The following is a 27205-nucleotide window of genomic DNA, read 5'->3' as shown; positions in this document are numbered from 1 at the left end:
GAAAAGAGAAGTGTTCCAAATAAATAAAATTGGAAATGAAAGAGAAGTTATGACTGACACCACAGAAATACAAAGAATCATAAGAGACTACTACGAGCAACTATATGCCAATAAAATGGACAACCTAGAAGAAATGGAGAAATTTCAGAAATGTGCACTTTCCTAAGACTAAACCAGGAAGAAATAGAAAATGTGAATAGACCAATTACCAGTACGGAAATCAAATCAGTAACTTAAAAACTCCCAACAAACAAAAGACCAGGACCAGATAAATCACAGGTGAATTCTATCAAACAGTTAGAGAAGAGTTAACTCTTATCCTCCCCAAATTTTTTTCAAAAAATGCAGAATACGGTTTGTTTCTGAACTCATTTATGAGGACAGCATCACCTGGATACCTAAACCAGATAAATATATCACACAAAAAGGAAAATTATAGGCCAATATCACTGGTGAGCATAAATGCAACTTTCCTCAACAAAATATTAGCAAACTAAATTAAACAATATTTAAAAAGAATCATGCACCATGATCAAATAGGATTGATCCCAGGAATGTAAAGATGGTACAATACCTACAATTCAACCAGTGTGATACACCACAATAACAAACTGAAGAATAAAAACCATATTATGATCGCAACAGATGAAGAAATAGCTTTTGATAAAATTCAACATCCATTTATGATAAAAACTCTTCAGAAAGTAGGTATAGAAGGAACTAACCTCAGCATAATAAAAGCCATATATGGTAAGTCCACAGCTAGGCATGCACTCTGCCACTGAGCTGTACCTTCACCCTTCTTCCAAAGAATTTTTAAAGTAATATTTATTTTCCATGATGGCAGGAAATTTTTTCCCCTCTTTGGTTCACTCATCTGTATCCCAAGTCTCTATCTTTTGTGTTTTCACCTTATTCATACGTGTCATAGTTACTAATAGGGCATTTTTTTCCATTTAATTTTTACCTTTATATGTCATTTTGGTAATATTTTTCTATTTTCTCCTGTGCTGTCTTTCATTAGGTTAAATATTCTTTTTCTAGTTTGAGTCATACATTATGCTATTCTTTTGATGCTTTGCCCTAACTTACTAAGAATAATACTTATATTTATTTTTTAATGTCTATTTCTTAAGCATATACATCTTGGCATAATTCTCACCTACTTCTCATAATCTTATTACCTAAACCCTTATGTCCTTCCATGTAGGTTTGAATTTTTGTATTATTTTATTATAGATACATGATTTGGGGGAATCTTGCTTTTTTAGGCAGTTACAAATTTTGATAAGTTATATGTCCTTTCTGCATATCTTTCTATGTAGCATCCTCCTGGGTTCATTTTTCTTTTTTCCAGAATGCTTTTTTCAAAAGTGTTTTCAAGGAGAGTCCTGATATAATACATTTTCTGAGGTTTATATGCTTAACAAAATCTTTTTTCATCCTGTCATTTTGTAATATTTTGCTCTTAAAATTTAGGACAGAGTCTTCCAGTAGTTTTAAAAAATTGAAGTCCCACAAAATATCATCTACACAATTGGGAAAGAAAAGAATAGAGAAAGATTAAAAATGAAGAGGAAGAGATAAAACAAAAAATAATCTAACAGAATGATGTACACATGTTTAGGAAAAGCCATGTATAAAAATGTTTATAGCACCACTATTAAAAATAACCCCCAAATGGAAAACACACAAATGTCTAGTAACAGTAAAGTAGTAAATAAATGTGGTGTTTACAGAATGGGATAGTATACAGCAGTGAGAATGAATGACTCACAGCGACATGCAAAATCATGGATGAATTTTTCAAATCTACTGTTGAGTGAAAGAACCCAGATACAAGTGAGGACATACTCCATGATGTCATTTATATCAAGTTCACTAACAGGCAGGCCTATTTCATGATGCTAAGAGTAAGAGAGCAGTGGGTGGTGGCAGAGGCAGTAGTGCAGGAAGAGTGAGCAAAGAGGGTGGAACCGGCTCTGTGGGGCTGGGAACCGTCAGGGTTTTATCTGCTCACAGCTATGCAAGCATGTTTACTCTATGGCAATTCAAACTGTGTACTCATGAGGTATGCACTTTCCTCTATGAATAACACAATCAAAAGTGAAAAGTATTTTTTAAAATATACCTTTGTAGCAATATTTATAAAAGGCAAAGTGGAATTCAAAGCTGATTTTCTTTAATATTTTGAAAATTAGCTCATTGCATCCAGCACTGCCTTGTGACAAAGTCACTTTGTTTCTTTTCTTCAGTGTCTCTACTTCTCATTTTTGAAGCTTTAAGAATTTTCTCTTCGATTTCCTTACTTTGATCTTCTTCATTTCATTATAATATGTCCTTAAGTTGGCTTTCTCTTATAAATGCCTGTTTGCCACTCTGTGAATCTTTTGGTCCTTTCAATGTGTACTTTATGTTAATGTTTTTCTGAAAAAAAAAATCAGTCATTTTTTATTTACAGCCCTGGGATTTACAGCCCCATGAATCCTTAAGTAAAGGCTCTGTTCCAGCACCTTGTCAGAGGGGTGCTGGTGGGCAAACAGGAAAGGCTTTAGGAATTGAGCACTTCATTGATCTGTTTGTCTTTGTTTATTTTTTAAGAGCCAAGAACTCTGGAACTTGTTAAAATAAGAAGAATCCTCAGCATCAACGCAAGTGTTAGAAAATGCCTCACAGAAAAGAAATCCAGTCACACTGGTGAAAGAGCGACGTTGACGGCTTAAAGATACAATTTGGTTCTGGATAAAAATAAATATACATTTGTTTTTTGTAAAGTGCTTCTTGGTTAGATTCGGCTTCAAAATATTTGCATTTTTCAGAGGTGGTAACTGGGGAAACTGTAACACTGCTCAAAAATCATTTCCTACATGCCTGCTCCACAGCGCAGACTGCCATTCCTCCCAGCGCGAATGCCGTGAAACGCTTCACGTCCTCCGATCTCGCCCTGTATCCTTTCTCTCTGTAAGATGAAAATGGGAAAAGTGTATATTTTTTTCAAACACTTTCTCCGTTTCCCCAGTTGCCATCTCTGAAAAATTCGAACTGTTTGAAGATAGAAAAAAGATGAGCATGTTTTTAGAAGGCATTTAATTGCCTAGCACTAACCTACCTGGCCTCGGCTCCTTTGTGTGTGTGATGTGTGTAAGTGTGTGTATGTGTGTGTGCAGGGGAAAGTAAGGGGGCGGGGCAGGGGGAGGAGTGAGGGGCGGGGAATCACTGCGATTGCGGGGGGCTTCCTAGTGGCGAGGACCTTCCTCCAGCACCCCGGGTCTGGCGTGAGATCCCTCCGGACCTCCAGCTGAAGCCCGCCAGCGCGCGCGGCCGGGAGCGAGGATGGAGAGGCTGGTGAGCCGGGCCAGGCGAGGGAAAGAGGGCTCGGGGTGGGCGGTGTCGCGCCGGCGGCCCTGGGGCGGTGGCGGGCTGAGAGCGCCAGGCTGCGGCCCTCCTCAGGCTGGTCCGGAGCTGGGATTTTTGCTAGCGCTTTCCTCTCAGCGCTTATCCTTGCAGAGAAGCTGATTTTGCCTTCTAGCTGATGGTTTACAGGCCGTTCTGGCCATCCGGTTCTCTGTCTCAACGTGCTAGAGAAAGGATGCCGCCGGGCGGTGGCTCCGCAGGCGCTTCTCCGAAGACCATTGACATCCCTGGAGGGGAACCGGGCCTGGGGGTCGCGCGCTGGTGGCAGGGATAGAGGGTGCTGTATTGGCTCCGTTTAGGCCCTGAAAGCTGGGGTGGGGTTGTGAATTTCGGGATTACTGTCCCTGGGAGAGCTCGCTCCCTCCATGACGCTCCAGCCTCTTTCTCCATCCTCTGCGCCTTTGCCTTGGGAAGCCATAAACGATCGGCTACATCAGGGTTAAAACCCAGGCTATGAGAGACAGACATTTTGTTTATTCAGGATCTGTATACATGACAAAATGAAGGAGAGGGTTTTCATTTACACTGGTATAATTTTAGAAAACAATAAAAATTAACATCCAAATACAGGTAATGCCTCAGGGTATATTTTTTTTCATATATAGTTTATTGGCAAGACCCCACAGCCGGTTATTTCAATGTCTTTCTTAACAAAGGCCTTCAAGTGATGTTTACCATGTGCTAGATGCTCTTAACCTTCACAACTATCCGTCAAAGGAGGAATTATTACCCAATTTCACAAAGAAACAGGCAGAAAATGTCTCCAAGTCCATGTGACTGTGTAATATATGTCAGGGTCAGGATTTGGACCTAGAAGCTTTCAGGGAACGAGGTACGTATAGGGACAATGGAGCTGCCAGGCAGGCAGCTATCAGGTAAGAGCCAGGGCTCTGTAAACCCTGGCCCTCTTGTGAAGGGTTATTAAATGAACTTATCCATTTCCATTTCTGTATAATTTGATTAACCACGTAACACATGTTGGCATTTACCATATCTTAGGCACTGTATTAAATTCTCAGTGTAACCCAATGAGATAACAGCAACATTGATCTAGTACTTATTTCTATCAGTCACTGTTCCAAGAGCTTTACATATATGACCTCATTTAGTCTTTTTAACAGAAAGAAGGTTGGGAATATTTTTTCTGCATCTCAGAAATGTAAAATGATCTGTCCCAGCTTACACATCTAGTCTTTGTGCTTGCCTGAACTCAAGTCAGCCAGAGGAAATATGTATATATTTAATAGCAGGCCTTTCCTTCTAATTCCCTTTGCCTCAGTCACTGTGCTTCTGTTTCTTGACCACTGCTGGCTCCCAGTTCACATATCTTGTGTTTTGGCTTTCTCGCCTATCTTAAACCTCAGATTTTTCATGCTGAGAGACAAACTATTCTGCATTCCTCATCACAGCCTTTGCTAAAGCCTGGATTTCAATGTGGCATGATGGTTTAAAAAAAATTGATATGGGATTAGAATGTCAGAGAAAATGTTTTAGTTTCAGAAGCCAAAGTTGTTAAATAGCGAGAGCCTAAATATTTGAGTTTTAAAAGCCTAAATGCTGAAAGACCAAGGATAAACGTTCATCCAAGAAGGAGTTGATGGGAAGAATACAAGGTGATGGAGGTGGCAGCTTTTCTGACCCTAGGCTGGGGGAGCAAAGAGGGACTGACTAGTGTCTATGCTAAGACACCAGTTTGTGTCCTGAAAAGGATGCTCTGTGCCTGGTCCCCAGGAATGGGGAATTCAGGAGGATGGTAATAGAACTTGGTTGAAATTCAAGGGCAGAAAGCATCTGTGCCTTGCTTTCCTGTGTTTTCTGTTTCACTGTTCCCTTGCCGTGACGCCAAGGCCTCCCATTGCTAGGGACCACCATGATGAGAGACACGCTGCTGCTTTTCTGCCACAAAACCAAAGGTTTCCAAGTGGTTAAACTGTAGCTGCAACATTCCCTGACATAGCGATCAGATCAAAGCTTCCTTAGCCTTGTCCTCATCCAAATGCCCATTTCTGTCCTTTGCTTTCTGTCTTCAGGTGTTCAGGAGGCTCTTCTGTCATCTGTTCTCCTGCAAACTGATCTGGTTCTTGTCAGCTCTGATACTATGCGAGGCACAAGGTAAAGATACTCCATTGCCCTGCTTGGAATCCAGGAAACACAATTTCTAGAGTGGAGCCATTTGGCCACTATTGTTTGTGCTGTGCTGTTTCGTCTGTCTGCGTGGATTATTTCAACGTGTGATTCGTTTGGAAGAGTGGGAGTGGTTCTTTCTACTTTCCCCATTTTTGTTATCAAAGACTTTGATATTTAGAAACTGTTTTCATAGACAAAACAGATGTAAAAATTCTTTCTAAATTAAGATTAATTTTTCATCTATCAAGTTGAATAATGATTAAAATAGTAATGCTCTATGTTTGTAAAGAATTGGGAATACTTGGGGGAATATGAGTGAATAGGGCCTTTTTGGAAGGTAATTTAGCAATAAGCCTTAAAATTAGGCGTGTCCCTCTTTTACAGAAAAATATTAAAAATAATGAAATAGGGAGGTTACATAGGTTCACATAGTCTATTGCCTAAACCATACACCTGCACTGCCCACTTACCTGCTGAGTTTCCTACTTGTGTTAGACCTTTCTCCATGATTCCATAAGACACCACCCCTCACCTTGCTGCTGGCCCGTTTGGTTTTTTTTTATTGAAATATAGTCAGTTACAATGTGTCGATTTCTGGTGTACCCCATAATGCCCCAGGCATGCATATACATACGTATATTCCTTTTCATTAAAGGTTGTCACAGGATGTTGACTGTAGTTCCCTGTGCTACACAGAAGGAAGTGCTGCTGGGCTTTTATCTCCTCCTGTGTGCTGTTGCTCTCCATCAGCCTTCTTGGGGTGGGAAGGGGTAGCGTCACACCATCTGCAGCACAGGATTTACGACTGGGGGACTCTAAATGGAATTTCATACAAGCAGCAAAGAATTGTAAACTTTCCACTAAATTGTTTCTTCCATAGTCAAAGAGGAAAATCGCCCAAGGTGTTAAAACTCTAGCTTTGATACCCTTTTCTCCTCTCCATTCTTAAAGCAGCAATTTCTTCACATCTCTGCTCTGCAACATCTCAACCAATGTTTAGGAAACGCCGGTCCTAATAACGGATGTTGCCCTGGAACTTTGCACATCCACTGAGAGTACCCCTCACTAAAACCAGACTTACACGACACCCGGGGGTCCTGATTTGTACGTGTCGCTGTGCCCATCTGTTCATTCCTGATGTTCAGGGTTGTTGAGAGGATGTTGTTGGGCTGCCTCCTTTTTCCCTGATTACTCTAGCCATTTTATCTGTATCATTAGTGTTAGAAAAAACAGATTTTGGTGTTTTTGATTAAGTCTACATTTTGTGTACCATTTTATTAATTTACACTTTTAACTTTATTAACTAACTCCTTTTATTATTTTTTGGTGGGTGGGAATTTTGGATATGTGTGTGTACTCATTTTTCAATCTTTCTTGTTTCTTAATAAATTAAGTTAGGATTAAATATTTCCCTCTGAGAACTGCTTTATCAGTTTCTACAGATTTTAATATAGGATATTCTCATTGTCATTCATAGTAACTCATAGTTCTTGCTATGATTTCTGGTATAATTAAAGAGTGAAAAGAATTATGTAAATTTATAATGTTATTGCACTATGGACAGTGTTCAAGGTCATTTTTTGTGCACTAAATTCAGTTTTGGGATATGTTCCACGTGTTGCTTGAAAAGACTGTTTTCTTTTGGGTAAAATTTATAAATACATGCTATTATACACATACATATATAATAATTTGTATATATATGTTTGTTTTTCAAATCTTCTATATCCTTATATTTGATCTTACTGCTTTTCTTTTTTAATATATACAAGTGAAAATCTGAGAGAACTATGAAAAACTCTCCCATTATGATTGTAGATTTATATATTTTTCTTTGTAGTTCTATTAGTTTTTATATATTTCAGTTGTGTTTGTAGGTGCATGAAGGTTCATGATTAATATATCTTATTTTATATTCCTCCTTTTATCATTTTGAAAACTACATTTTTGTCCCTTACAGTGTTTTTGACTTCTGGTCTCCCTTTTTTTTTCCCTTTTAAAAGTCCTACTGGACTGATACTGAAATAGTGCAGTCTTTCAATTTCTCTCTAATACCTTTTATATCTTTATCCCTTTGTGCTACTTTCTGAGAGAATTCCATGACCTGATCTTCCTACTTACTAATTTACTCTTCAGTGATAACCACTCTGCTAAGTCAGCCAATCTGTCAAGATTTTATATTTCTCATTTCTACATCTCCAGTTTCTACTATTTACGATGCTGCTTCCTTTTCGCACTTAAGATACCACATTTATTCGTGTCAAAGTGTTTTTTGATTTATGGTATCTTTATTCATCTGGTATGAGTTCTTGGGTTTGTAAAGTTTATTACTCTTCTATCATTCTGTTAGCTTTCTCGAATGTTTGGCTTTTTGTTATTATATTGAGATTTCCCATTGAGTCATCTATCATATCAACATGAATAGCCAGTATTGGAGAGAGAAGGAATTACTGCCATACCTTATATTCTGCACTGCATTCAGTAAAAATGGGAGAATGTGTAGATTGTCATTCGGTTGTCAAAGCTCTCTGGTACAGTCAGCCTCCTGGAGCATTGTCCTGTATATCTCTCTGTCTTATGTTCCTGCCTTCACCACTGCTTCCTGAAGGCAGCCATCACTATTGCTGCCCGTTCCTTTGCAGAGTGTGTGCAGGGAATGGTTAAGGCCTATATACCTTCTTCACGTAAACTAATCACTCTGCCTATTGCCCATTGACCCTTTCTCATTCCTAGCTTATACCTCTCAAGTAAACACACTTGGTGATGCTTCTGTCCTATCTGGCAGTTGCCATCTTCAACCTCACTTCACCTACTTTTCGGCTTATAAGGATTCTTCATGCAATTTCTGGTCACCGGGAATTCGCTTTCTTGTTTTTCTACTCTTAAAGACTGAACAAATATATTTGAACTTATATTTCTTTAGCAGCATCAGGAATGTAGGTAAATGTTTTCTCTTTCTTTGCATTTTTTTAACTTTCCTAAATTTGACTTTAAGCATGTGTTTTTTTTAAATCAGAAAATGTATATTTGTGTATGTATTAAAATTTAAAGTATAATGTTCTTTTATGATTCCATGGTGAAAGTGGTGACCCAGGATGTAAGAGAGCCGCTGAACACACCTGCCTCTTTAAGCTGCTCTCTGCAAAATCCCCAAGAAGTCTTGATTGTGACATGGCAAAAAATCAAGGCTGTAAGCCCGGAAAACATGATCACCTTCAGCGAGAACCATGGGGTTGTAGTCCAGCCTGCCTATAAGGACAAGATAAACATCACCCAACTGGGACTCATGAACTCAACCATTACCTTCTGGAATACCACCTTGGAGGATGAGGGGTGTTACAAGTGCCTCTTCAATACCTTTGGTTCTGGGAAGATCTCAGGAGTAGCCTGCCTCACCCTCTCTGGTGAGAATCTCTGAATACATTGTCTTTAGCTAGAAATGTTACTCTCAAGAATGTCTGGAACATAGTGGTAGTGCCTAGTTTTTCAGGATCCTAATCCCAGAGGCTCATGGGAGAACACTTGGCTTCCACGTCTACTGTAATTGTGGTTATGGTTATTTGGAGAGTTCACGGTTACATGATATATTGAATCTCTGGCTAGAGTTATCTTTGCCTTAAAGAATCCTGTTGTCAACAAGAGTAAATTAAGGACCATAATGAGGACAAGTTCTTCGTAAGCAGTTACATGGTTCAGACCTGGCTTTGCCATTAGCAATCACATGCCCCTAGAAGGGTCCTGTCTACTCTCTGTACCACAGTTTATTTATCTGCACTGTAAGTGTGAAATAGATCATCTCTTGGGTCTCTAACAGCTTTAATATTTTTAGATCTAAGGACAAAGCTAGATTGGGCTCACCTGGAGCTGGTTATGGGCGTCCCTCTCATTTTGTTTCAGGCTCACTTTCTCAGGACTGATAAGGGGATATGAGGCTTTTCATACCTGATGCCTACTGGGGATTTAACTGAATAATAAGCATTCTTTTAAAATCCAAAAGGCTTAGCTTGACAAGGTTCCTTTCCTCTTAACTGATGCTTAGCTGAGATCAAGAATTGAGAGGTAGAAATAAGGGGTAACATTGGAGCATGGCACACTTGTTGATGGTCTTTGAAGGGAAGAGAAACAGGCAGGGTTATCAGGAATGTTAAAGTGAGAGTTTGAGCACAGTAAGAATACTGAACAGAGGATAGGAGGAAACTCAGTAAATAGGAATGCAAGCAGAAGGACGACACCGAATATTTTGCTTATAGTGAGTCCTCTCTGCAGGATCTTGCATCAGGCTTTCTTGTTGATTTCCACTTCTTTCATCCTCTCTGTCCCCTTCTGTCTCTCTCCCCACCTCCAATCCCCCCTCCCTCTTCCCTTTCCTTTTATTCCTTTGCCCCCTTTTTTCTTCTCTCCCTCCCTTCCTCTCTCTCCTTTCCTTCCATCTTCCTTTCCTTCCTTTCTTCTTCCTGTCTCCTTTTTCTTCCTTTTCCTTCTTGTGTCATAGTTTTATCATTTCTGTTTCTTTTTCTTTTCTTTCTCTTCTTTGCTCATCTTTCTCTTTCTTCCATTCCCCCTTCTTTACTCTTACTTTTCATTATATTTTTTTGCTTGAAAAGCAGATGCCTCTGAGTCTTCTAGCTGGTAATCCTGTAGTTCTTTTCCACACTGACCCTTTCCAGCCACACCTTATAGCTTTCATCTAAGTCATTCTTTGATATACTAGAGAGCCCTGCCAGCCAATCTGGCCATGCCACCATACTCGTCTTCCTTCATTTTATCTCACTTCCTCCAGGGCTCACTGATGTTAGTAATGTGGACATTCTGGACAGAGCCACATTCCTATAGGGCCCATTTCCTCCAGCCTACTGCCACCCACCCACTCCTTGACCCTCTAAGTCAGACAGATTTTTATTTAGCACTATCCTTTAATCATCTTGTGGGCTCCAAAGCCAACCACAGAAAGGCAAGTTTGCATTTCCCCAGCAGAGATAAGCTGTATATTACAAGGAAAATGAACTCATTAGTCAAGGGACTTTTGAAAGGGAATGGGGTACAGCTGACCTAAAAATAATCTTCTTTTTTCATAAGCTAGTTAATTTTCTCTTAACTCCAGAAGGTGATCTCCAAGGTCCTTACAACTGTCATTCTGTGATTTTTTTTCTGACTATTGGCTGTGAATTCCTAAGTTACATTTTGTATAGATATTTCAAACTGGGGCTTTCCAAGTCTGCTCCATACATGTCATTCACTAGCCCAGTTCCAAGCAGAAGAGGGCCATCTCTAAGTGGCAGCCCCTCTATAGGCTCTCTGTTCTGAAACTGCCCTGGTGCTTCTGAGAAGTGCAGGCTACATGGATAGAGGTGCTGACTGGTGGTCATTGTCAAACTCTTTGAAGGGGATATCTAGAAGAAGGCGGAGATGTTGCGTTGCACAAGGAAAAGAGAAAAGCATACTGAGGCTCGGGGAGGGGGAGGGTACCCTCTGTCCGCGCAGCTTAACCTCCTAGAGACAAACTACACAGAGGATCTTTCTTGTCACAGGGTTGTACTAGGTCAGTCTCTATCCTGCAGGTCAGAGAATTAGATACAGAAGGAACTGAGAAGGCCCCAGTTTGGATCGGAGGTGCCACCTTATGTTTCTAGCCCCCACTGTCTTTCTGTAAAGATCTTTCTTTCATCTCTGGGGAGAGTGTGGGCCTCTGACTAGATGTTTAACTGATGGCAGGTCATTTTTTTTTTTTTTGTCCCAGTACAGCCCAAAGTTTTCCTTCACTACAAATTCTCTGAAGACCACCTAAATATCACTTGCTCTGCCAATGCTCGCCCAGCCCCTGTGATCTCCTGGAAGGTCTCTGGGTCGGGGATTGAGAACAGTACTGAGATTCTCTCACACCCCAATGGGACAACATCTGTCACCAGCATCCTCCAGGTCAAAGACCCCAAGAGTCAGGTGGGGAAGGAGGTGATCTGCCAGGTGCTGTACCTGGGGACTGTGACCAACTACAGGGAAACGGTGAACAAAGGTAAGAGAGAGTGGGCCGAGATGGCGGTGGTCACATCTGCAGACACACGCGTGGAAGGCGCTGAATGCTCTGCAGAGCCTCTCAGCCTCTTAGCAAAGGAGCTGATAAGAGACAGAATGGGGTAAGTAGGCAAAGAAAAACTGAGTCGAGGAAGCCAATGATGCTGGTTTTACTTTGGCGAATGTGGGATGCTGCCCACTTACCAAATGTTTTTGCTGAGATCCAGCTGCTGATTGTGTCCTCTGTGCCACCTACTGAGCATTTGTTATGCCAGAAATGTGACAGAGAGAGCTTCTAGTCCACTAGGGAATGCAGAGGAGGGGCTGGGCAGTTGAAAAACTGCATGTCACATGCTTCAGTAAGAAAGCTGTGCTACACCTTGGGAGGACCTAGGGTGGGAAGCAGGGGCATCAGCTTAGTCTGGAGGGATCAGGGTGTCTTCCTGGAGGAAGCGACATCTGTGATGAAACCCCTGCATAGTCTACACTGTGGGAAGGGGGCAACAGAGCTTTTGGGAAGAAGGCTGATCAGAGGTGTTTTCCTCACCCCATTTAAAAGTAAACTGCCTCCTGTTCAAGACCCCTTTTGCTCGCCTGTGTTTCTATCTAAACTGCTATCTCTGGGTCTCATCGATTCAGGAGGTGAAGACTATGGGAGAGAGAATAAAGGGAGCAGTGGTTTTAGAAACGAGACCCTTTAGCGATAACAATCCCAGTTTTCTTTCTCTGGGTAGTTTTAAGCACTAACTTCCGATGAGGCACTCAGGAATAAGCCTCCTAAAAAGATACTGCTGCTTTTTCGGAGAGGCATTGTGAACAATAAAAATCTGGAAAAGCCTGTGCCTTGTTGGCACGGTGGCCTCCAAGGAACATCTCCTGTAGTCATTTCTGGGGTCCTTGAAAACTAACTAGTCAGAAAGTCAACATTTTGTCAAAATGGGTCAAGAGGCATTCGATTTGGACATTTGTGAAAAGATCCTCAGATTCAGCCAAAGTGAAGGGTAAATTTCCCTGAAAAACAAGAACCTGAAAAGGAACATGTCTTCCTCTTCCAAGAATGCCCAAATTGACTTATTTGTAATGCTTATACATCACTCATGTAATGTTTGTTCATCCTGTGACCACAATTTACTAAAAAATCTTCCATGCTTAAAGCATTATATCAAGCACTAGAACTACTGAAGTTACACAAATCTGAAGATGCTCAGTTAAATTATGATGTGATAAATCTCATTAGAAAGGTATGGAGAAGGTGCGGGAGGCGCCCGAGTCAGGGAGTGAGCACCTGCCTTTGTATTACACAGTGACACCGAGGAGCTGAGATCCAGGCTAAGTTGCGTTTATGGGCTATTGGGAAGAGATATGATAACAAGGACATAGACGAGAAGGAATAGAATAAAAACATTGAGATGAGTTATTCCTGGGGCATTGGAATCACGAGATTCATGATTTTTTTCCCTTTATATTTCTCTGTATTTTCTAAAACTTCCTCAATAAACACAGTCCTTTAATGGACAGTATGGCAAGGAATATGTGCTTTGGAGGCAAACAGACCTCTGACCAAGCCTTGTTCTACCACTTATGGCATTGATTTTGGGCTAACTTAATTTCTCTGAGCCTTGGGGGTTTTTTGTTTTTTATTTTTTAATCTGTTTAATGATGGTAGTAATACCTAACTCATGGGCTATTTTGAGGATTAAATGAGATAACATATTCAAAGCTCTTATTACATAGTAACCACATTAAACATGTTAGCAATTATTAGCATCTAAATGTTATGAACATAATATGAGCTCATGAATTAAGACCTCAATTTGTATATATCTAAGAATAATCTTCATCAGAATCTCAACTCCAATAAAAACTCATCACAAGTATGGCTTTATCACTTCTTACCTCAACGGCTTCCACTTATGACCTTGTTTTTCCTTTTCTCCCTTCAATATCCACAGGCTTTTGGTTTTCAGTTCCACTGTTGTTAAGTATTGTTTCCCTGGTAATTCTTCTGGTCTTAATCTCAATCCTACTGTACTGGAAACGCCGTCGGAACCAAGACCGAGGTGAGTCCCTAAGGGAAGTACAAAGGCGAAAAGAAATGATTGTTCACGACAATTGGGGGGGGGGTCACACAAAGATATAAATAAGGGGATTTGGCTTGATGTTTCCAAAATACATACATGTTGATGTTATTTTGAAACACTTTGGGACCATTTTCTTGCAATTGGACATGAAACATTTCTGCTTTTCATTTGTGAAGATTGTTTAAAGGCTAATTATTTTGTAAATTGAGAGTCAGGGTTGAGGAGAGGAAATGTGGAAAATATTTATTCTATCACTACGGAATCGTCTGATGGCAAAGCCAGAGAAGTCTTGGTGCCCACGCTGTGTTCTTCCTACCCTGGACAATCTCTTCTCTTTTTACAGCATCCCACAGGTCAGCTCCCCTGAATACGTCCAATGTGACCACTAATTATGTAGTGCTTTCTGTGTCACACACTCACTATGTCTCAGACGCTATAGACAACACACAGGTGATTCATACTCATGATGACTGTGACATATCATTCTCCACTTCTGCACCGTTCATTTCTCTCCGTGCCCTACAACATCCAGCATGGTGTCTTATGTGTACCAGGTCCTCAGTAGATGCTCATTTAAAAAGTGAGTGAATGAATGAAAGGATACATTTGCAAAGTGATTTTTTTCAATTTCCTTTTTGTATTGTAAATTCAGTAACCTCATAGGTGCTGAGTCTAAAACATTGTGAGACATCCTAAAACAAGAGACGCTATAAACCCAGAAAGGTCAGCTAGAGGGAGAGAATTAAATTTCCTTGGCTTCTGAAGATGGCACATAATTTATTAAAGCTAATGCAGAGCTGCAGTTTCTGTTGTAGGTAATGGGACTTCCCTAGGACGAAGTGGTGATGGGGGAGTTTTCTGCATCTCAGATGCCTGAAAGAGGGGGAAGAAAAACTGCTGGCTTTGAGTGTTATTTTACATTTCTATTAAAAAAAAAATCTCACTCAAACGCTACCTTTTTTGCATTTTCATTTTGTCTCATAGATGAATATCTTTCATGCTCTAGGTTTTTAGAACACTTAATTTTGCATAAACCTTACATAAACACCAGATTAATTCTTGTGATTTTATCAGAAAAGCAACACATCACTGGTGTCAATGACTCTTTTGCAAAAGTAGACACAGGGATTTGCTCTGTCTGGGACAGGAGACTGCACATCAGATCATCTTATTGCACCTAAACATAAACCCATGGAACCCATGAGCTCTCTGCAAAATGACAAAGGCAGGGCCCATTGGATTCTACTTTTTCCAAACATTTCACTTTTCCAGTTAGGAACTGAAGTTGACCTTCTTCCCTGAGGTCACAGTTAGCAGCAGGCCTGGTACTAGAATCCTGGTCTCCTGATTTCTGCTGGAATATTCTTTCAGTTATGGTTTCCTGACTTGAAAGGCGCTATTGTTAGTGCTTGCTGACTTTTCTGTATTCTTTTGTAAAGTGCAGGCAGAAAAGTATAAAGTGTTCATTTTAAAAAGTCCCTTTTGGATAAGAGTCTTATAATACAATCTATTCAAGCACAAGCTAAATTTCACTAGAAAGGGGTGTTTGCAAAATGACTGTCCTTTGTTCATTAAGTCTTGTATTTTCTGGGAAATCTAATTGTTCACCGCCTTATTCAGTTCCTGAAGTGACGATTCAGCTTCTCTCTGTTCCCAGGCTTTTTCTCATTTATGAAGTAAACATCCAAATCTGTATGAATCTTGTAAGTGCTGGGATCGCCATTTACTGACAGTGTTTTCATGACATACGGCCAATTCAGTTAATTACACTGGACGTGCAGTAACAAATTTTGAGTGACTAGATTTTTTTTGGTCTGGTTTCACAAGTTTTAACAACCAGATTATTTGGTCCCACTTACTTAAAAACTAGTAAAATCCTGTGTCAATTATGCTGGAGACTTAAAACCTCAAGGTTGGGGAAATACTGGTTTGTTAAGACAAAAACTTAAGTTATATGAAAAGTTGGGAAAAAAGGAAGAAAATCATCAAAGATGCTGTCATTTTTTTTTTTATTTCTTCAAGTATCGCATTCTGATTGTCAATTTGTGATGAAAGCGAATAGTCCTACCACATTTACCTTTCATCTCTACTTACTCTTACTTTATTTCTCTCTCTCTTTTTCTTTCTATTATCTTCTGAAACAGAAAACTTTTGGATGGGCAGGGAAACATGATTAGTCAAAAATGACTCTAAGATTTTGGACCTGGTGACCTGAAAAATGGTGATGTGAACAGAAACAGAAGTGGAGAGGGGGACCTGAGTGTGTGTGTGTGTGTGTGTGTGTGTATGTTTTCCGAGTTCGTGGGGAGAGAAAGAGTAGAGGAGAAAAGAATTAGTTCTTGAGCTTACTGAGTATGAGTAGACAAAAAGTCATCTCCATGGAGCTGCCCAGTGGTAAGACGCATCTGGTAAGTAAAAGAAGTCTGTTAAGTAAGGTTCACCTTTTTAAAAAATAAATGACCATAACAAAGTTTGTTTTAGCTTAAAATCACTTATTCATTGCTCACTAAAACATAAGCAGATTCATAGTTTGTGGACAGAAGGATAATCTCTAACGATGGATGTTATCCTCGTGGAGAAGTCAGACTCCCTGCACCTTGCTTGTGATGCTGTGTAATATCAGAGAGTATGACGTTGGGTTTTTCAACTGTAAAGCTGCACCCTGGAGGAAGGTGTGATGAGACAGGGCCGATTTCTCTTTGCACCATTCCTGGGGGGATCATCACAGTTACTTCCCATGAGACTATAATAATACAACATTAGATAGGTTTTCAAAGAACATTTTTTTTTCTTTCATGAATCAGTCCTTTATTACTGAAATAGAAAGTGGGAAGAAACTAAAATTTCCTAGGGAGATTTCCCACCATTTCATGATAGTTCTTTCTGTTAAAACCCAGTTGATAGCGTACCTTTGCCCCTTCCATACATACTCCAATGAAGTTAAATTTGAGGTTGAGAATAATCTTTTATTTCTCATGAGTCAACCCACCAGTGATTATAAGCTTCTCAGAAACAAAACCTTCACTTTGGGGCAGATATTTGCAGACAATTACCTAATTTGTAGAAATCTTTGAGTAGCAGTTTTCTTTTGTTTGATTGGGTCAAGGCTGAATTGGAAAGCAATAGAAGATTTAGACAATCATGTGAAACATATATTCCAAATTTCACTTTTCCTCAAGTATCTAACTATTTCAGATAGAAGTGGTTTTTTTTTAAACTATTTTTTTCACTTCACCTCATAATAACCTAACCTCTAAGTGGACTCTTCGCAATGGTACCAATGGCAGTGTTAGTCAAACACTGTATCCTGGGTGGAATCGTGTTGCTTTCTCCTATTCTAAGCTTAGTCCTATGTCACATAAGAGGGCTCCTCAATAAACAATTTGTGGTGGTGAATTTGTTGATTAGTTGGAAGGATGGTACAAAGAATATTTGTTTCCAAAAAAAAAAAAAATCTTGGCTTTGCTAGATAATTGTACTTATGCTTCCCAGATTAAGGCTAGATGATTGGTGACCCTCATTCCTACCCCAGTTTCCTCATAGGTCCAAGCAGCAGAAATGTAATATATAAGAAAAGTGTTAAGCAATCTTTACAGAACTGCCCAGGTTAGAATTGCTGGGGAAAATCTTGCATTCTAAGGCTTCTACTTTTCTACAAAATTTTGCCCTTGAATGGGTGCAAATGCTACACATCACATCAAAATGTCATAGCAAAATCCAGTCATGAAGTAGATGGCTAACAGGCCCACAAGCCTGGGCATTCTTGCCTGAGCTATTCTGTCTTTCACCACAGATCACTGATACTGGAAACGTTAGCAACGTTAAAACATGTAGGGCTTTGCAAGTTCTGGTAAAGAATGACCTAAGGTTACACAGAGAGTGAGACATGGCACCAAGATTAAATCCCTGGTCTTTTACTTAACTGTCTACGTGCTTTGTAGGGAGGCCCACATCCTCCCACTTTAAGTGCTAGAAAGCTAATAGCCCTTGAAAGGACCACCATCTGTTTACTTTGTGACCATTCCCAGCCCAACGTCCAGCGAGTGAGTATCCACAGCAAACAGAACTCAAGATCTTATAAATAAAATACATGTAGAACATTGGAATTCTTGAACATGTTCTTTTTCTTCAAGACTTAAATGATTGTGCAAACCATTATTTCCTAGAATTACCTATATTTTTTTAAAGAGACCCTGACCCTCATATCACCTTGGGTCAGGAATGTCTACTTCATCTTTGCCGATGTGCAGGAGAGTTCTGTGTTTATTGATTCTCCTGTTATCTTCTTAAAATCCATTAGGGTAGAAATTATAAATGTTTAAAGTTAATATTTTGATCTTTCTTTTACCCAGAGCCCTAGAGGAGTCAACAGAACCCTGAAAGTTATTCCCTGGTCTACTTGAATCTGACTCAGTAGGATAGCAGGAGAAAGGGGGTCATTCTCCAAGGAACCTAACAGAGCAAAAGAAGTGGGAGTCAAAGCCTAAGGATTTTGAGAATTTCTGCCGCCATCTAGGCTACCCAGAGCTTATGTGAGTTCCAAGAGGAAGTCATTTTACCTCTCAGGTCTGTTATAGGACTTGACTTTGTGAAACGATGCAGTGCTGTGCTGTTGAAAGGATTCTGGACTTAGAATCAGGAGCCACTGCTCAGACGCCGACTTTGACTCCAACTGGTGGCAACTCTGTGTTCATCACTAACACAGTGAACTTCCATGTTTGCATCCAGAAAATTAAGAGGTGGGACCAGATGATTTGCCATTTAGTTCCAAAAACTGATGAAATTCCAGGAAAAAAAATGAATAAAAAAGAAAGAGAAGAATACAGGAAGGTTGAGGACCAAAGAACTTTTCTGAGACTACCTTTTGCCTTTCTGCTGATGCTCTGTCTCTTCTTCCCTTCCTCTTCTTGGGTCCATAAGTCTGTTTCCTCATCACTTGGGATGTAGTCTACTGCCTGCTTACTGTTTTGCTAATAACTGGTCTTTCTAGAAGCTTCAGTGTCACTGCTATTCTTCATGTACTTCTGTGATGTTTACCACAATGAAACTGGAACTGATTTGTCGTGAAATAACATTGGCAACCTTAACTTTACTTATCTATTTTTATAGCCGACTAATTATTGTTAGTATTAGACAGCGGCTCATATTTTGAAAAAGCATGCATATCTTGTCCCATTTGTCTCACGGTAAGACCCAGACCTGTTTTAGTCATTTTAAATTCAGCCTAGTAATATGAAAACATATCATGAACATAGGCATTTAGGGAGTTTCCTGAATAGCAGTCAGCCAGTTCCAATGCTTTGTGTCTCCTAGCTTCTTTTTTCACGAGTTAACTTCTCATAAAAGCAGTGGAAGCATGTATGGGTGTACAAATCTTTGTTGTAAACATATTGTTCGAACTAGTAGAACAGTTATGAACTCTTCAATAGTCATAAGATGAAGTTAGTGACCTGTTCAGTATCTTTTGCTTTCTTGTCTCTATCCAGTGATGTAGGAACTAAAACTTAAATTGTTTTCACTTTTGAATGGCATATTTATATATTTAGTAAGTGTTTTCATGTTATTTAATTCTATATTATTTTGTATATTTGTATTAATATACTGAGTAATTAAAAGTGTCTAAATATTTGGTGCATGATGTTCTCTTGGGAAATGTGGAAAATGTGTAAATTAATGATAATCTATGTCTTTTCCTTCTGTGTGTGAAGCCTTCCTCTCCCCTCTAGCTCTTACTCCCAAAAGATGCTGTTGACATTTGTGTGACAAGGTCACATATCAGATGTCCTTGATCTGACCAGTGAGAGCTCCTTCATGTTGGTGCCTGTCCTTTTGATGTGACCTGGTCAATTTTGGAGCACTTCCTTACATGTGCTGTTTTGATTTTGCTTCTAGATACCAACATTTGCAAATGGGTTGGCTTACAGTTTTAAATTTAGTAAGCGTTACCACCCTGCTTCTGGTTTTGCTGTATTTCTGGTATCTCAGCTGCCAGATCAGACAGGGAAACTTAAGAAGCAGCTCTCAAACATTGAAGGGTCTCAAGACCCCTTTACACCCTTAAAACATCATTGAGGACCCCAAAGAGCTTTCTTGTAAAGTGAATTATGTCTGTTGATAGTTACCATCCTTGAGATTAAAACTGATAATTTTTTTTTAGAAAGCATACAAGCATGCATTTCATTAGACATCAGAGTGATGACAACGTCACACATTGTGTGACTAACTCCACCGCACACTTGTGAGATAATGAGAGTGAAAAAGAGAAACAAGGAAATGATGTGATTACGATAATAGTTCTGACTTTGTGGATCCCCTGAAATGGTCTCAGGGGCAATATTGAGGACTGCTCACTTTAAGTATAGGCAGAGAAGGAGCCCACCTTATGAGATTTCATGAGTCTTTCCCAAAGGCACTCCTTACGAGACAGCTGTCTTCACAACGCCTAAACATCCCACCGTCCCACCATAATGTGAGTTAGGCCATTACTTTTCTGGGAGTTCCCCTTAAAGCGCAGAGAGCCTGGGGACTAATCCTTCTTCCGCACTAATAATTCAATATAAATTGGCTTATTAAATGGCTTATCAGTTACCTTGGCTTATTAAATGGCTTATCATTTACCTTGCGTAGGTAGGTTTTGATGGGAAAGATTGGGAGGGTCATAGAGAATGAAGAGAGGAGGAGGAAGCTGTAGCTCAGAGCACATGGCTCTGTCTGAGAAGGCAGCTCCCTGTGGAGTACCACTCTGCCTTGTGACTCCTGCTCCCCCACCCCTGGGAGGGGCTCACCAGTTCCCCTACACTCATCCTGAGCCTTTTACCTACCAGTGCTTTTTCTGAATTTGTGAATTGGAAAGAGACAGCTTGGGCTTTACATGCTTAAGCAAGGCCGGGAAAGTTGTAAACATTTGAGTCACTTAGAAAAACTCAATCATAGTTTTTTTGTTAGTAAAAATTTAGAAAAATTCCAGAGACAGGGGAAAGCAAAAGAAGCATTTTGTGCTTAAATAGAACTAAAACTGAATATGAGAACTTGGGGGAGGGGTGGGAATTTATAAACCACCAACTAGGTAATATTTCATAAATACAAGTTGAAAGAGTACAAAATCTATATTATGACTAGAGATTATGAGGCTCTGGTTAAAATAGTTTTCGGGGACTTTCTTTTATGGTTATTCTTAGCTCATCAAGAAGGAGATTCAACTTTTTAAAAACAAAGCTTCCTAAAGTAATTTCTCACAACTGTCACATTTTTGTTTTTTGTTTTCTATCTTGTTCTGAAGACATTCCAGATTGGACTACAGTCTCCCCACCTTAGTCACTTAGGCTAATGAACTTGCTCAGGGTCACAACAGAGCTCTGATTCAATTGTAAGCAAGCGAACTTTTGCATAGACATCATATTCATTTGAGCCTTGTGAGGTCAGGAAAATATTTAAGCCCATTTTTATAGGTGTGAAAAATGAGGCTCCAAGCTTTTCCGTGACCTTCCTTGGGTAACACTGAAAAGGTTAGATGGGACTGCAACTCCAGCTCAGAATTCCAGACTTCCTGCCCAGTGCTCTCTGTTCCCTCCACTCGTGCTGTAATTCATCTCTTGTCCTACTTGTTAGTATATCTTACTTGCTCTATCAATATGTTGAGAATCTAGCTCTTACCCCCAATCTTACCACCTGGCCCAAACCATCATCTTTCTCCTAGACTGTTGCCATAGCTGTCTAATTAGTCTCCCTGCTTCTGCTTTCTCCCCCTTTAGTCTATTCTCATATCTGTTCTAAAATATGGGTCAAAACAAACCATGTCCTTCTGCACAGACTTTCTCAGGCATCCCATCTTATTTGGGGTAGAAGCCAAAGACTTTACATGGACTATGAGTCTCCACATGGTTGAGCTCCCTGATACTCTCTGAAATCACCTCCTACTGCTCTTTCTCCTGCTTATGCTCTGCCAGCCACACCAGCCTCCTTGCTATTGCACCTACATTCAGACATGTTTCCACCACAGGACCTTGGCACTTACTCTTCCCTCTGCCTGGAATGTTCTTTCAGTGGAGGACCACAGAAGCTCTTTCCTCCCCCCCACCAAAAAAACCCTCTCTAGCTCCCTCTCCTGCTTCATTTTTCCTCCCTATCAGCATCTAGCAGGCGCTGTGCTTTATTTGCCTAGTTTATTATCTGTCTCCTTCCAATGGGTTGTAAGCTTCACAAAGGCAGTGGTTTTTATCTGCCTGCTTGCTTGCTTTTCCCTAGCACCTAGTACAAACCATCAATAAATATGTCTTGAACAAGTAAGTTTTATGCTAATACATCATGGAAGAGAGGAGTAGTTCAAACAACTTTGCCCTGGAACATCCCTCCTGCCCTCTGAGAGGGCATGATGGAACTCGAGAGTAGAAAAGGACTTTTTCGAAATTGTCAGTCATGAGGCATAGAGAAAAGCATTATGGATTTGGAGCCAAAAGAATGGGATTTAAGTTCCACCCCTGATATTTAGTAACGTGCGATCTTGGGCCAGTCACTTAATCTCTCCGAATTTACATGTCCTCAATTATAAATCAAATGTGCATTAAGTCTGTCTTTCTGAGTGGCTGTAAAGGCTCGGGTGAGAAAGGGTCTATCTCCCAGTATGTGCAAGTTTACGTGCTGAGGCGTGCCTGCCCTGAGACCTCCAAACCCCCGCTGAAACAGCACAGGCCTCTGTCCTCAGTTGCTTCCCAGTTCCTTCTCATTCCCACAGGCAACTGCACTCTTGTCAGAAGTGGACTTGAGGTGGAGGTGGAGATAAGGGGCTGAGTAGAGAGAAAAACTGCTGCGCTTTGCTTCAACACAAGCAGGGGCCCTACTGCACCATCCAGGATGATCTGGCACCTCCTTATGCTGAGGACAAGCCCAAAGGAAAAAAAACACACAAAAGTTAAAGTCTTTTCTATTTAGCATCAGCGTTCTGAATACAGTCCAGCAGCAGAAAGGCACTGAAACGCAGCTGCTCGGCTGATACACTTCAAATCCAGGATTCTGGATCTGGTGGTGGTGTTTAGCTTTGTATTTAGTAATTCCCTTAACTTGTATTGGTTTCCCTTCTTATAAATCAACGACAATACTGTAAATAGCTCACATAAAATTAAGTCAGATGATGGCTTAAATTAAATGCTTTTAAGTAATGTGTTGACTAATAAACCAGATGGCTCTCAGGTAAGAAGCATTAAAATCTCATTGATGGGGAAGAAGTTGGAGGGAAGCACATGGATACCTTCATGGGTGAGTAGCACTGGCCTGGACCAGTGTTTGTGAAATATAGCCTAAAGGCAGCCTAGAATTTGATTCCCCCTTACTTGTCCCAGTGCGTTCTATGAGACCAAGCCAGTTCTGGGGCTGCCCATGCATGGTTGGAACCACTTGGGGAAAGGAAACACTTTTCTCTACTGTGTCTTAGGACTAACCTCAATTTACAAATCCCTTGAAAAGAGAGAATCTATTCCTCAAGGGAAGCCTATGCTTACCAAGTTGTATTTGATTTGACCGTGCCCTATCCCCAAAGTGTCATCGGAAGCCACCATCTTGTATAAACAAAGGTCAGCAACAGTATGTGGTCTAGCGTGTCCGGAACTGACTGGCACCTGTGCCCCTGGGAAGGCTGCGTCTCCTCATGGGTGCCGAGGAGCGCCGTAAGAGACTGAGTACGAATCAGAAGTCAGAGTCAGAAGAGATTTCAGAAATAAGAAAACAGGGCTCAACATGTCAGATGGCTCGCTGAAATCACACAAACCTCAATCCTTTACCAGGACACAGGAGAGAACCAGGCAGCAGGAATTCCCAACATAGCTACAGACCAAAGACTCTAATGCAGCATGATGGAATCTGCTTGAGGGTGCTGGCTCAGCCAAGAAAAACTTTTCTGAATTTAAACATAGCTTCAAGACAATGGGGCTTTACTGAAACCCCAGACTTTCCTATGTGAGGCTCAATGCTGTTCTTATCACTGGTTTTTGATGTACCTCCAGCTTCCTTGGCAGTGAACAGGTAAACAACTGGTTTGATAGATAATATGTGGTTTTAACCTGATGCTTAAATTTTGGAAAACTCTTTCCCTTGGATAGAATAGTTTTGATTGTTTTCAGCAAAGGTATTTCTTGAGGGGAGAATCTTGACGGGAAAGAGAGAATGAGGGCGAGGGAGCAAGTGAGCACATTCTTGGGTAGGGAAGGGAAAGTTTCCAGATATATCAGGTTAAAAACAAAAACAAGAATACCCCCAAACCACTTAAGAAGCTAACACTTATAAGGGTAGACTTGAATGAATTTCCACTCACTCTCATCAAGTTTCAGAAAACTAAGCATATCAGAGAGAACAATTCAAAAGTGGTGAAAATATGAAGAGAAAGAAAACAAGTGATTTCACAAGTTTGGGGGCTGAGATGGAATAGAGGTGATGATGTTACTCGATGAAGTCGTGATAACTGGTTTTTATACCGATTAAGTATCTATGAATTTTCTGACCGTACAGTGGTTAGAGAACAACACTGCATTTCTCTTTACTGTTTTATACATGTATTTATACTAGTTGTGTCCATGGCAATCAGAACAGCAGCCTGTGTCTTGCAGTGGGTAACATTTTATCAAGCACTGTGGGTAGTCACCCAACTGTTCTGGGTCTGGAGAGATTGCAGCAGAGGGAGGCACTGAAAAAATCCATCTCTTAGAGAAATGTAACACTTAATGGCAGACAGAATAAACCTACTTGCATGTATTTAAAAACAACTTGTGAAATTTCGTGAAGTAATGTCATGAATGGGAAATAAATTTAGAAATGTATTTATTAAAATTCAATTTATACTTTGATCTTTACATGTTGATTTTCCCAATTTACTACTTTATATATGTATTTTTTTTAATTTGCTTTTTTTTTTTTTTGATGGGAGGAGGTAATTAGATTTATTTATTTATTCTTAGAGGAGGCACTGGGGATTGAACCCAGGACCTCATGCATGCTAGGCATGTGCTCTACCACTTGAGCTATACCCTCCCTCCCATATGTAGTGTTTTAATTGCTTCAAGTCATTTGGGGGAAGAGAATAGGCAAATAAAATTTAATTCTTAAACTAACGTTATGGTAGTATCTTGCCAAGTCTAGGTCTCCTGACATAATACCAACCCGACTGTGGGATTATAACTATTAAATCAGATGAGTCAGTGGTTACACATTAAAAACTTCAAAGTACTATAACAGAAGAAGAATAGTGATAATAATAACAACAGCTAACATTTATTGAGCACTTTGATATTTTGCCAGACAGAGTGATTTGCTGGCATGTTGTCATTTAATATTCACAATAAACCTATGAAAGAGCATCACTTTACTATTTGACGACAACAACAACAATGACAACAGGTACAAGAAAAACCCTGGAGGCTTGGGAGGACTGAGGCATCTTTCCAGTTATAAATGGGCAGAACTAGATATAAGTAGGTGAAAAGGATTTTGGTGTGATACAAATTTTTGAAGTGGTTTTGATCAAAACGTTTTGGAGAATATTTCCAGTAAGTAATACTTAAAACTCAGTCTTTGGTGCATCAAACAGCCCACTTCACACTTCTGTAAGATAATGAGGTCCACAACTGAGTCCCTGGAACCTGAGTGTGATCTTATTTAGAAAATAGGTCTGGACAGGTGTAATTTAAGATAAGGACCTTGAGATGAGATCATAATGGATTATCTTGGCACATCCTAAACCTAATGAATACAATCTTTACAAGAGACATATGGAGAAGAGGTGAAGGCAATGTGACCATGAAGGCAGAGATCAGAGTGATGTGGCAGCAAGCCAAAGAATGCCTGGTGCCACCAAAGAGGCAAAGAACAGATTTCCCACAGAGACTTTGGAGGGAGGGTAGCCTTGTGGACAACCTTGATTTTGGATGTCTAGCCTCCAGAACTGTGAGGGAATAAATTTCTGTTGTTTTAAGCCACCAAATTTGTGGATATGTTATGACAGCCCTAGGAACATAACACAAAGATCAAGAGAACAGAACTAGAACCAATTGGGAGAAAGTAAAAGGATGAACTTTCTAATTGTTGGAATTGCTCTATAGTGTAAGAGGCAGACTATTTGCAATAGCTAAGGCATGAAAGCAACCTGAATGTCCATCAACAGATGATTGGATAAAAAAGATGTTCTCTCTCTATACACACACACACACACGCACACGCACACACACACACAATGGAATACTACTCAGCCATGACAAAGAATGGAATAATGCCATTTGCAGCAACATGGATGGATCTAGAGATTATCATACTAAGTGAAGTAAGTCAGACAGATTGAAAGACAAATATCATATGATATCACTTATATATGGAATCTAAAAAAATGACACAAATGAACTTATTTACAAAACAGAAACAGACTCACAGACATAGAAAACAATCTTATGGTTACCAAAGGGGAAAGGGAGGAGGGATAAACTAGGAGTTTGGGATTAGCAGATACAAACTACTATATATAAAATAGATAAACAAGGTCCTACTGTTTAGCACAGGGAGCTATATTCAATAGTTTGTAACAACCTATAATGAGAAAGAATATTGAAAAGAATACATATATGTATGGCTGAATCAATATGCTGTACACCAGAAACTAACACAATATTGCAAATCAACTTCATTTCAATTTAAAAAGAAGAGTCTGAGGAGCAGAGTTATAAAATTGCTGGCTTCTGGCAATCAGAGTAGTGGTTCGGTTGTTGAGTGGTCAGGAGGAAGAGCGCTCATTGCACGGAATTGAGAGTCTTACGGTTTTATTTTATCAAATTTACATATTTCTGACTACAGTTTTCTGAAATCACATCTCAGAATCCCCAGCTTTTATTCATTTCATTGTCCATTATCTCTGTTTGAGTTAAGAATAATACAGTTAAGTCCAAACAGGAAGATTAGTTTCCAGGGCAGGAGGAAGCCAGTGTTGACCATGACTGGAAACGAGATCAGGGATACCTGGCAGAGCTTCATAACTGTGCAGCCATCTCCCTGAAGCTGATTTATCTGATGCTCTCTACGTTTGTGGAGGAGCAGATTTTCTTACAGGAAAATAAAGAAGCTACCTTCTTTGTATTATTATACTCTCTTTCTTTGGGCCACTAACCTACTTAGGGATTAAAAACTCACATAATTGCAGTTGACTTTAAGGTCAACTAAATAATTTTCCCTGTCTCTGAGATGGTGAAGAATTAATATTTTGAATCCAGTTAGGTTATCTGATTCGTTGGCTTTTAGGAAACCACAGGTAGGAGTTTTTAACCTGGGTTTCAGGGATATGTGATGGGATAACTCTACAAATCTCTTAAAATTACAAGCAAATTTGTTTTTTATCTCTTCTCACAGCATCTCACAGTAGACTGCCTTTCTTTAAACTCTCCCTTCCACTATCATCTGAGATACTATGTGTTCTTGATTTTTCCTCTTATCTTTACATCCCATCCTCCTGTGCCTAACATAAATTCTGCAGTTCTTGAAAGCTTGGATATAGACCTTCTCATTTTCTCACTCTGTGCTCTCCCCTGTATGATCTCATCCATATCTAT

General features: G+C 40.0%; 2 protein-coding genes across 7 annotated transcripts in view; both read left to right on the top strand.

The window, feature by feature from the left end:
* LOC116154271 (OX-2 membrane glycoprotein) overlaps positions 1 to 2774 on the top strand; it is a 31214-nt gene extending 28440 nt beyond the window's left edge. For all 3 annotated transcript variants that reach the window (XR_004138091.2, XM_064495466.1, XM_031455895.2), the window contains exon 6: positions 2602 to 2774. The gene's annotated coding sequence lies outside the window, so the exon portion shown is untranslated. The remainder of the gene's footprint in view (positions 1 to 2601) is intronic.
* A 436-nt stretch (positions 2775 to 3210) lies between these two features.
* Positions 3211 to 19284, top strand: CD200 (CD200 molecule). Of its 4 annotated transcripts, none has more exons than XM_031455864.2 (6): positions 3211 to 3345; positions 5445 to 5526; positions 8625 to 8945; positions 11279 to 11551; positions 13503 to 13610; positions 17984 to 19284. In XM_031455864.2, exons 1-6 carry the CDS (start codon positions 3334 to 3336, stop codon positions 17989 to 17991), a joined length of 804 nt encoding a protein of 267 aa, XP_031311724.1. In that variant the 5' UTR covers positions 3211 to 3333; the 3' UTR covers positions 17992 to 19284. The 4 variants fall into 4 exon arrangements, with proteins under 4 accessions (XP_031311724.1, XP_031311715.1, XP_064351516.1 ...); XM_031455855.2 differs by having other exon boundaries at positions 11279 to 11672; XM_064495438.1 differs by lacking the exon at positions 3211 to 3345 and adding an exon at positions 4003 to 4246 and having other exon boundaries at positions 11279 to 11672.
* The last annotated feature ends 7921 nt before the right edge of the window (positions 19285 to 27205 follow it).

Source organism: Camelus dromedarius, chromosome 2 (assembly GCF_036321535.1).
Source record: "Camelus dromedarius isolate mCamDro1 chromosome 2, mCamDro1.pat, whole genome shotgun sequence".
Lineage (NCBI taxonomy): Eukaryota > Metazoa > Chordata > Mammalia > Artiodactyla > Camelidae > Camelus > Camelus dromedarius.
Note: the sequence above shows the minus strand (reverse complement) of the source record. Positions and strands in the feature narration are given on the sequence as shown.

Bases quoted from the DNA above. Each gene is read 5' to 3' on its own strand.
- CD200 (XM_031455855.2), top strand. The intron at 5,527-8,624 runs GTAAAGATACTC...CCATGGTGAAAG, and splicing joins GATACTATGCGAGGCACAAG to TGGTGACCCAGGATGTAAGA. The intron at 13,611-17,983 runs GTGAGTCCCTAA...TCTTTTACCCAG, and splicing joins CCGTCGGAACCAAGACCGAG to AGCCCTAGAGGAGTCAACAG.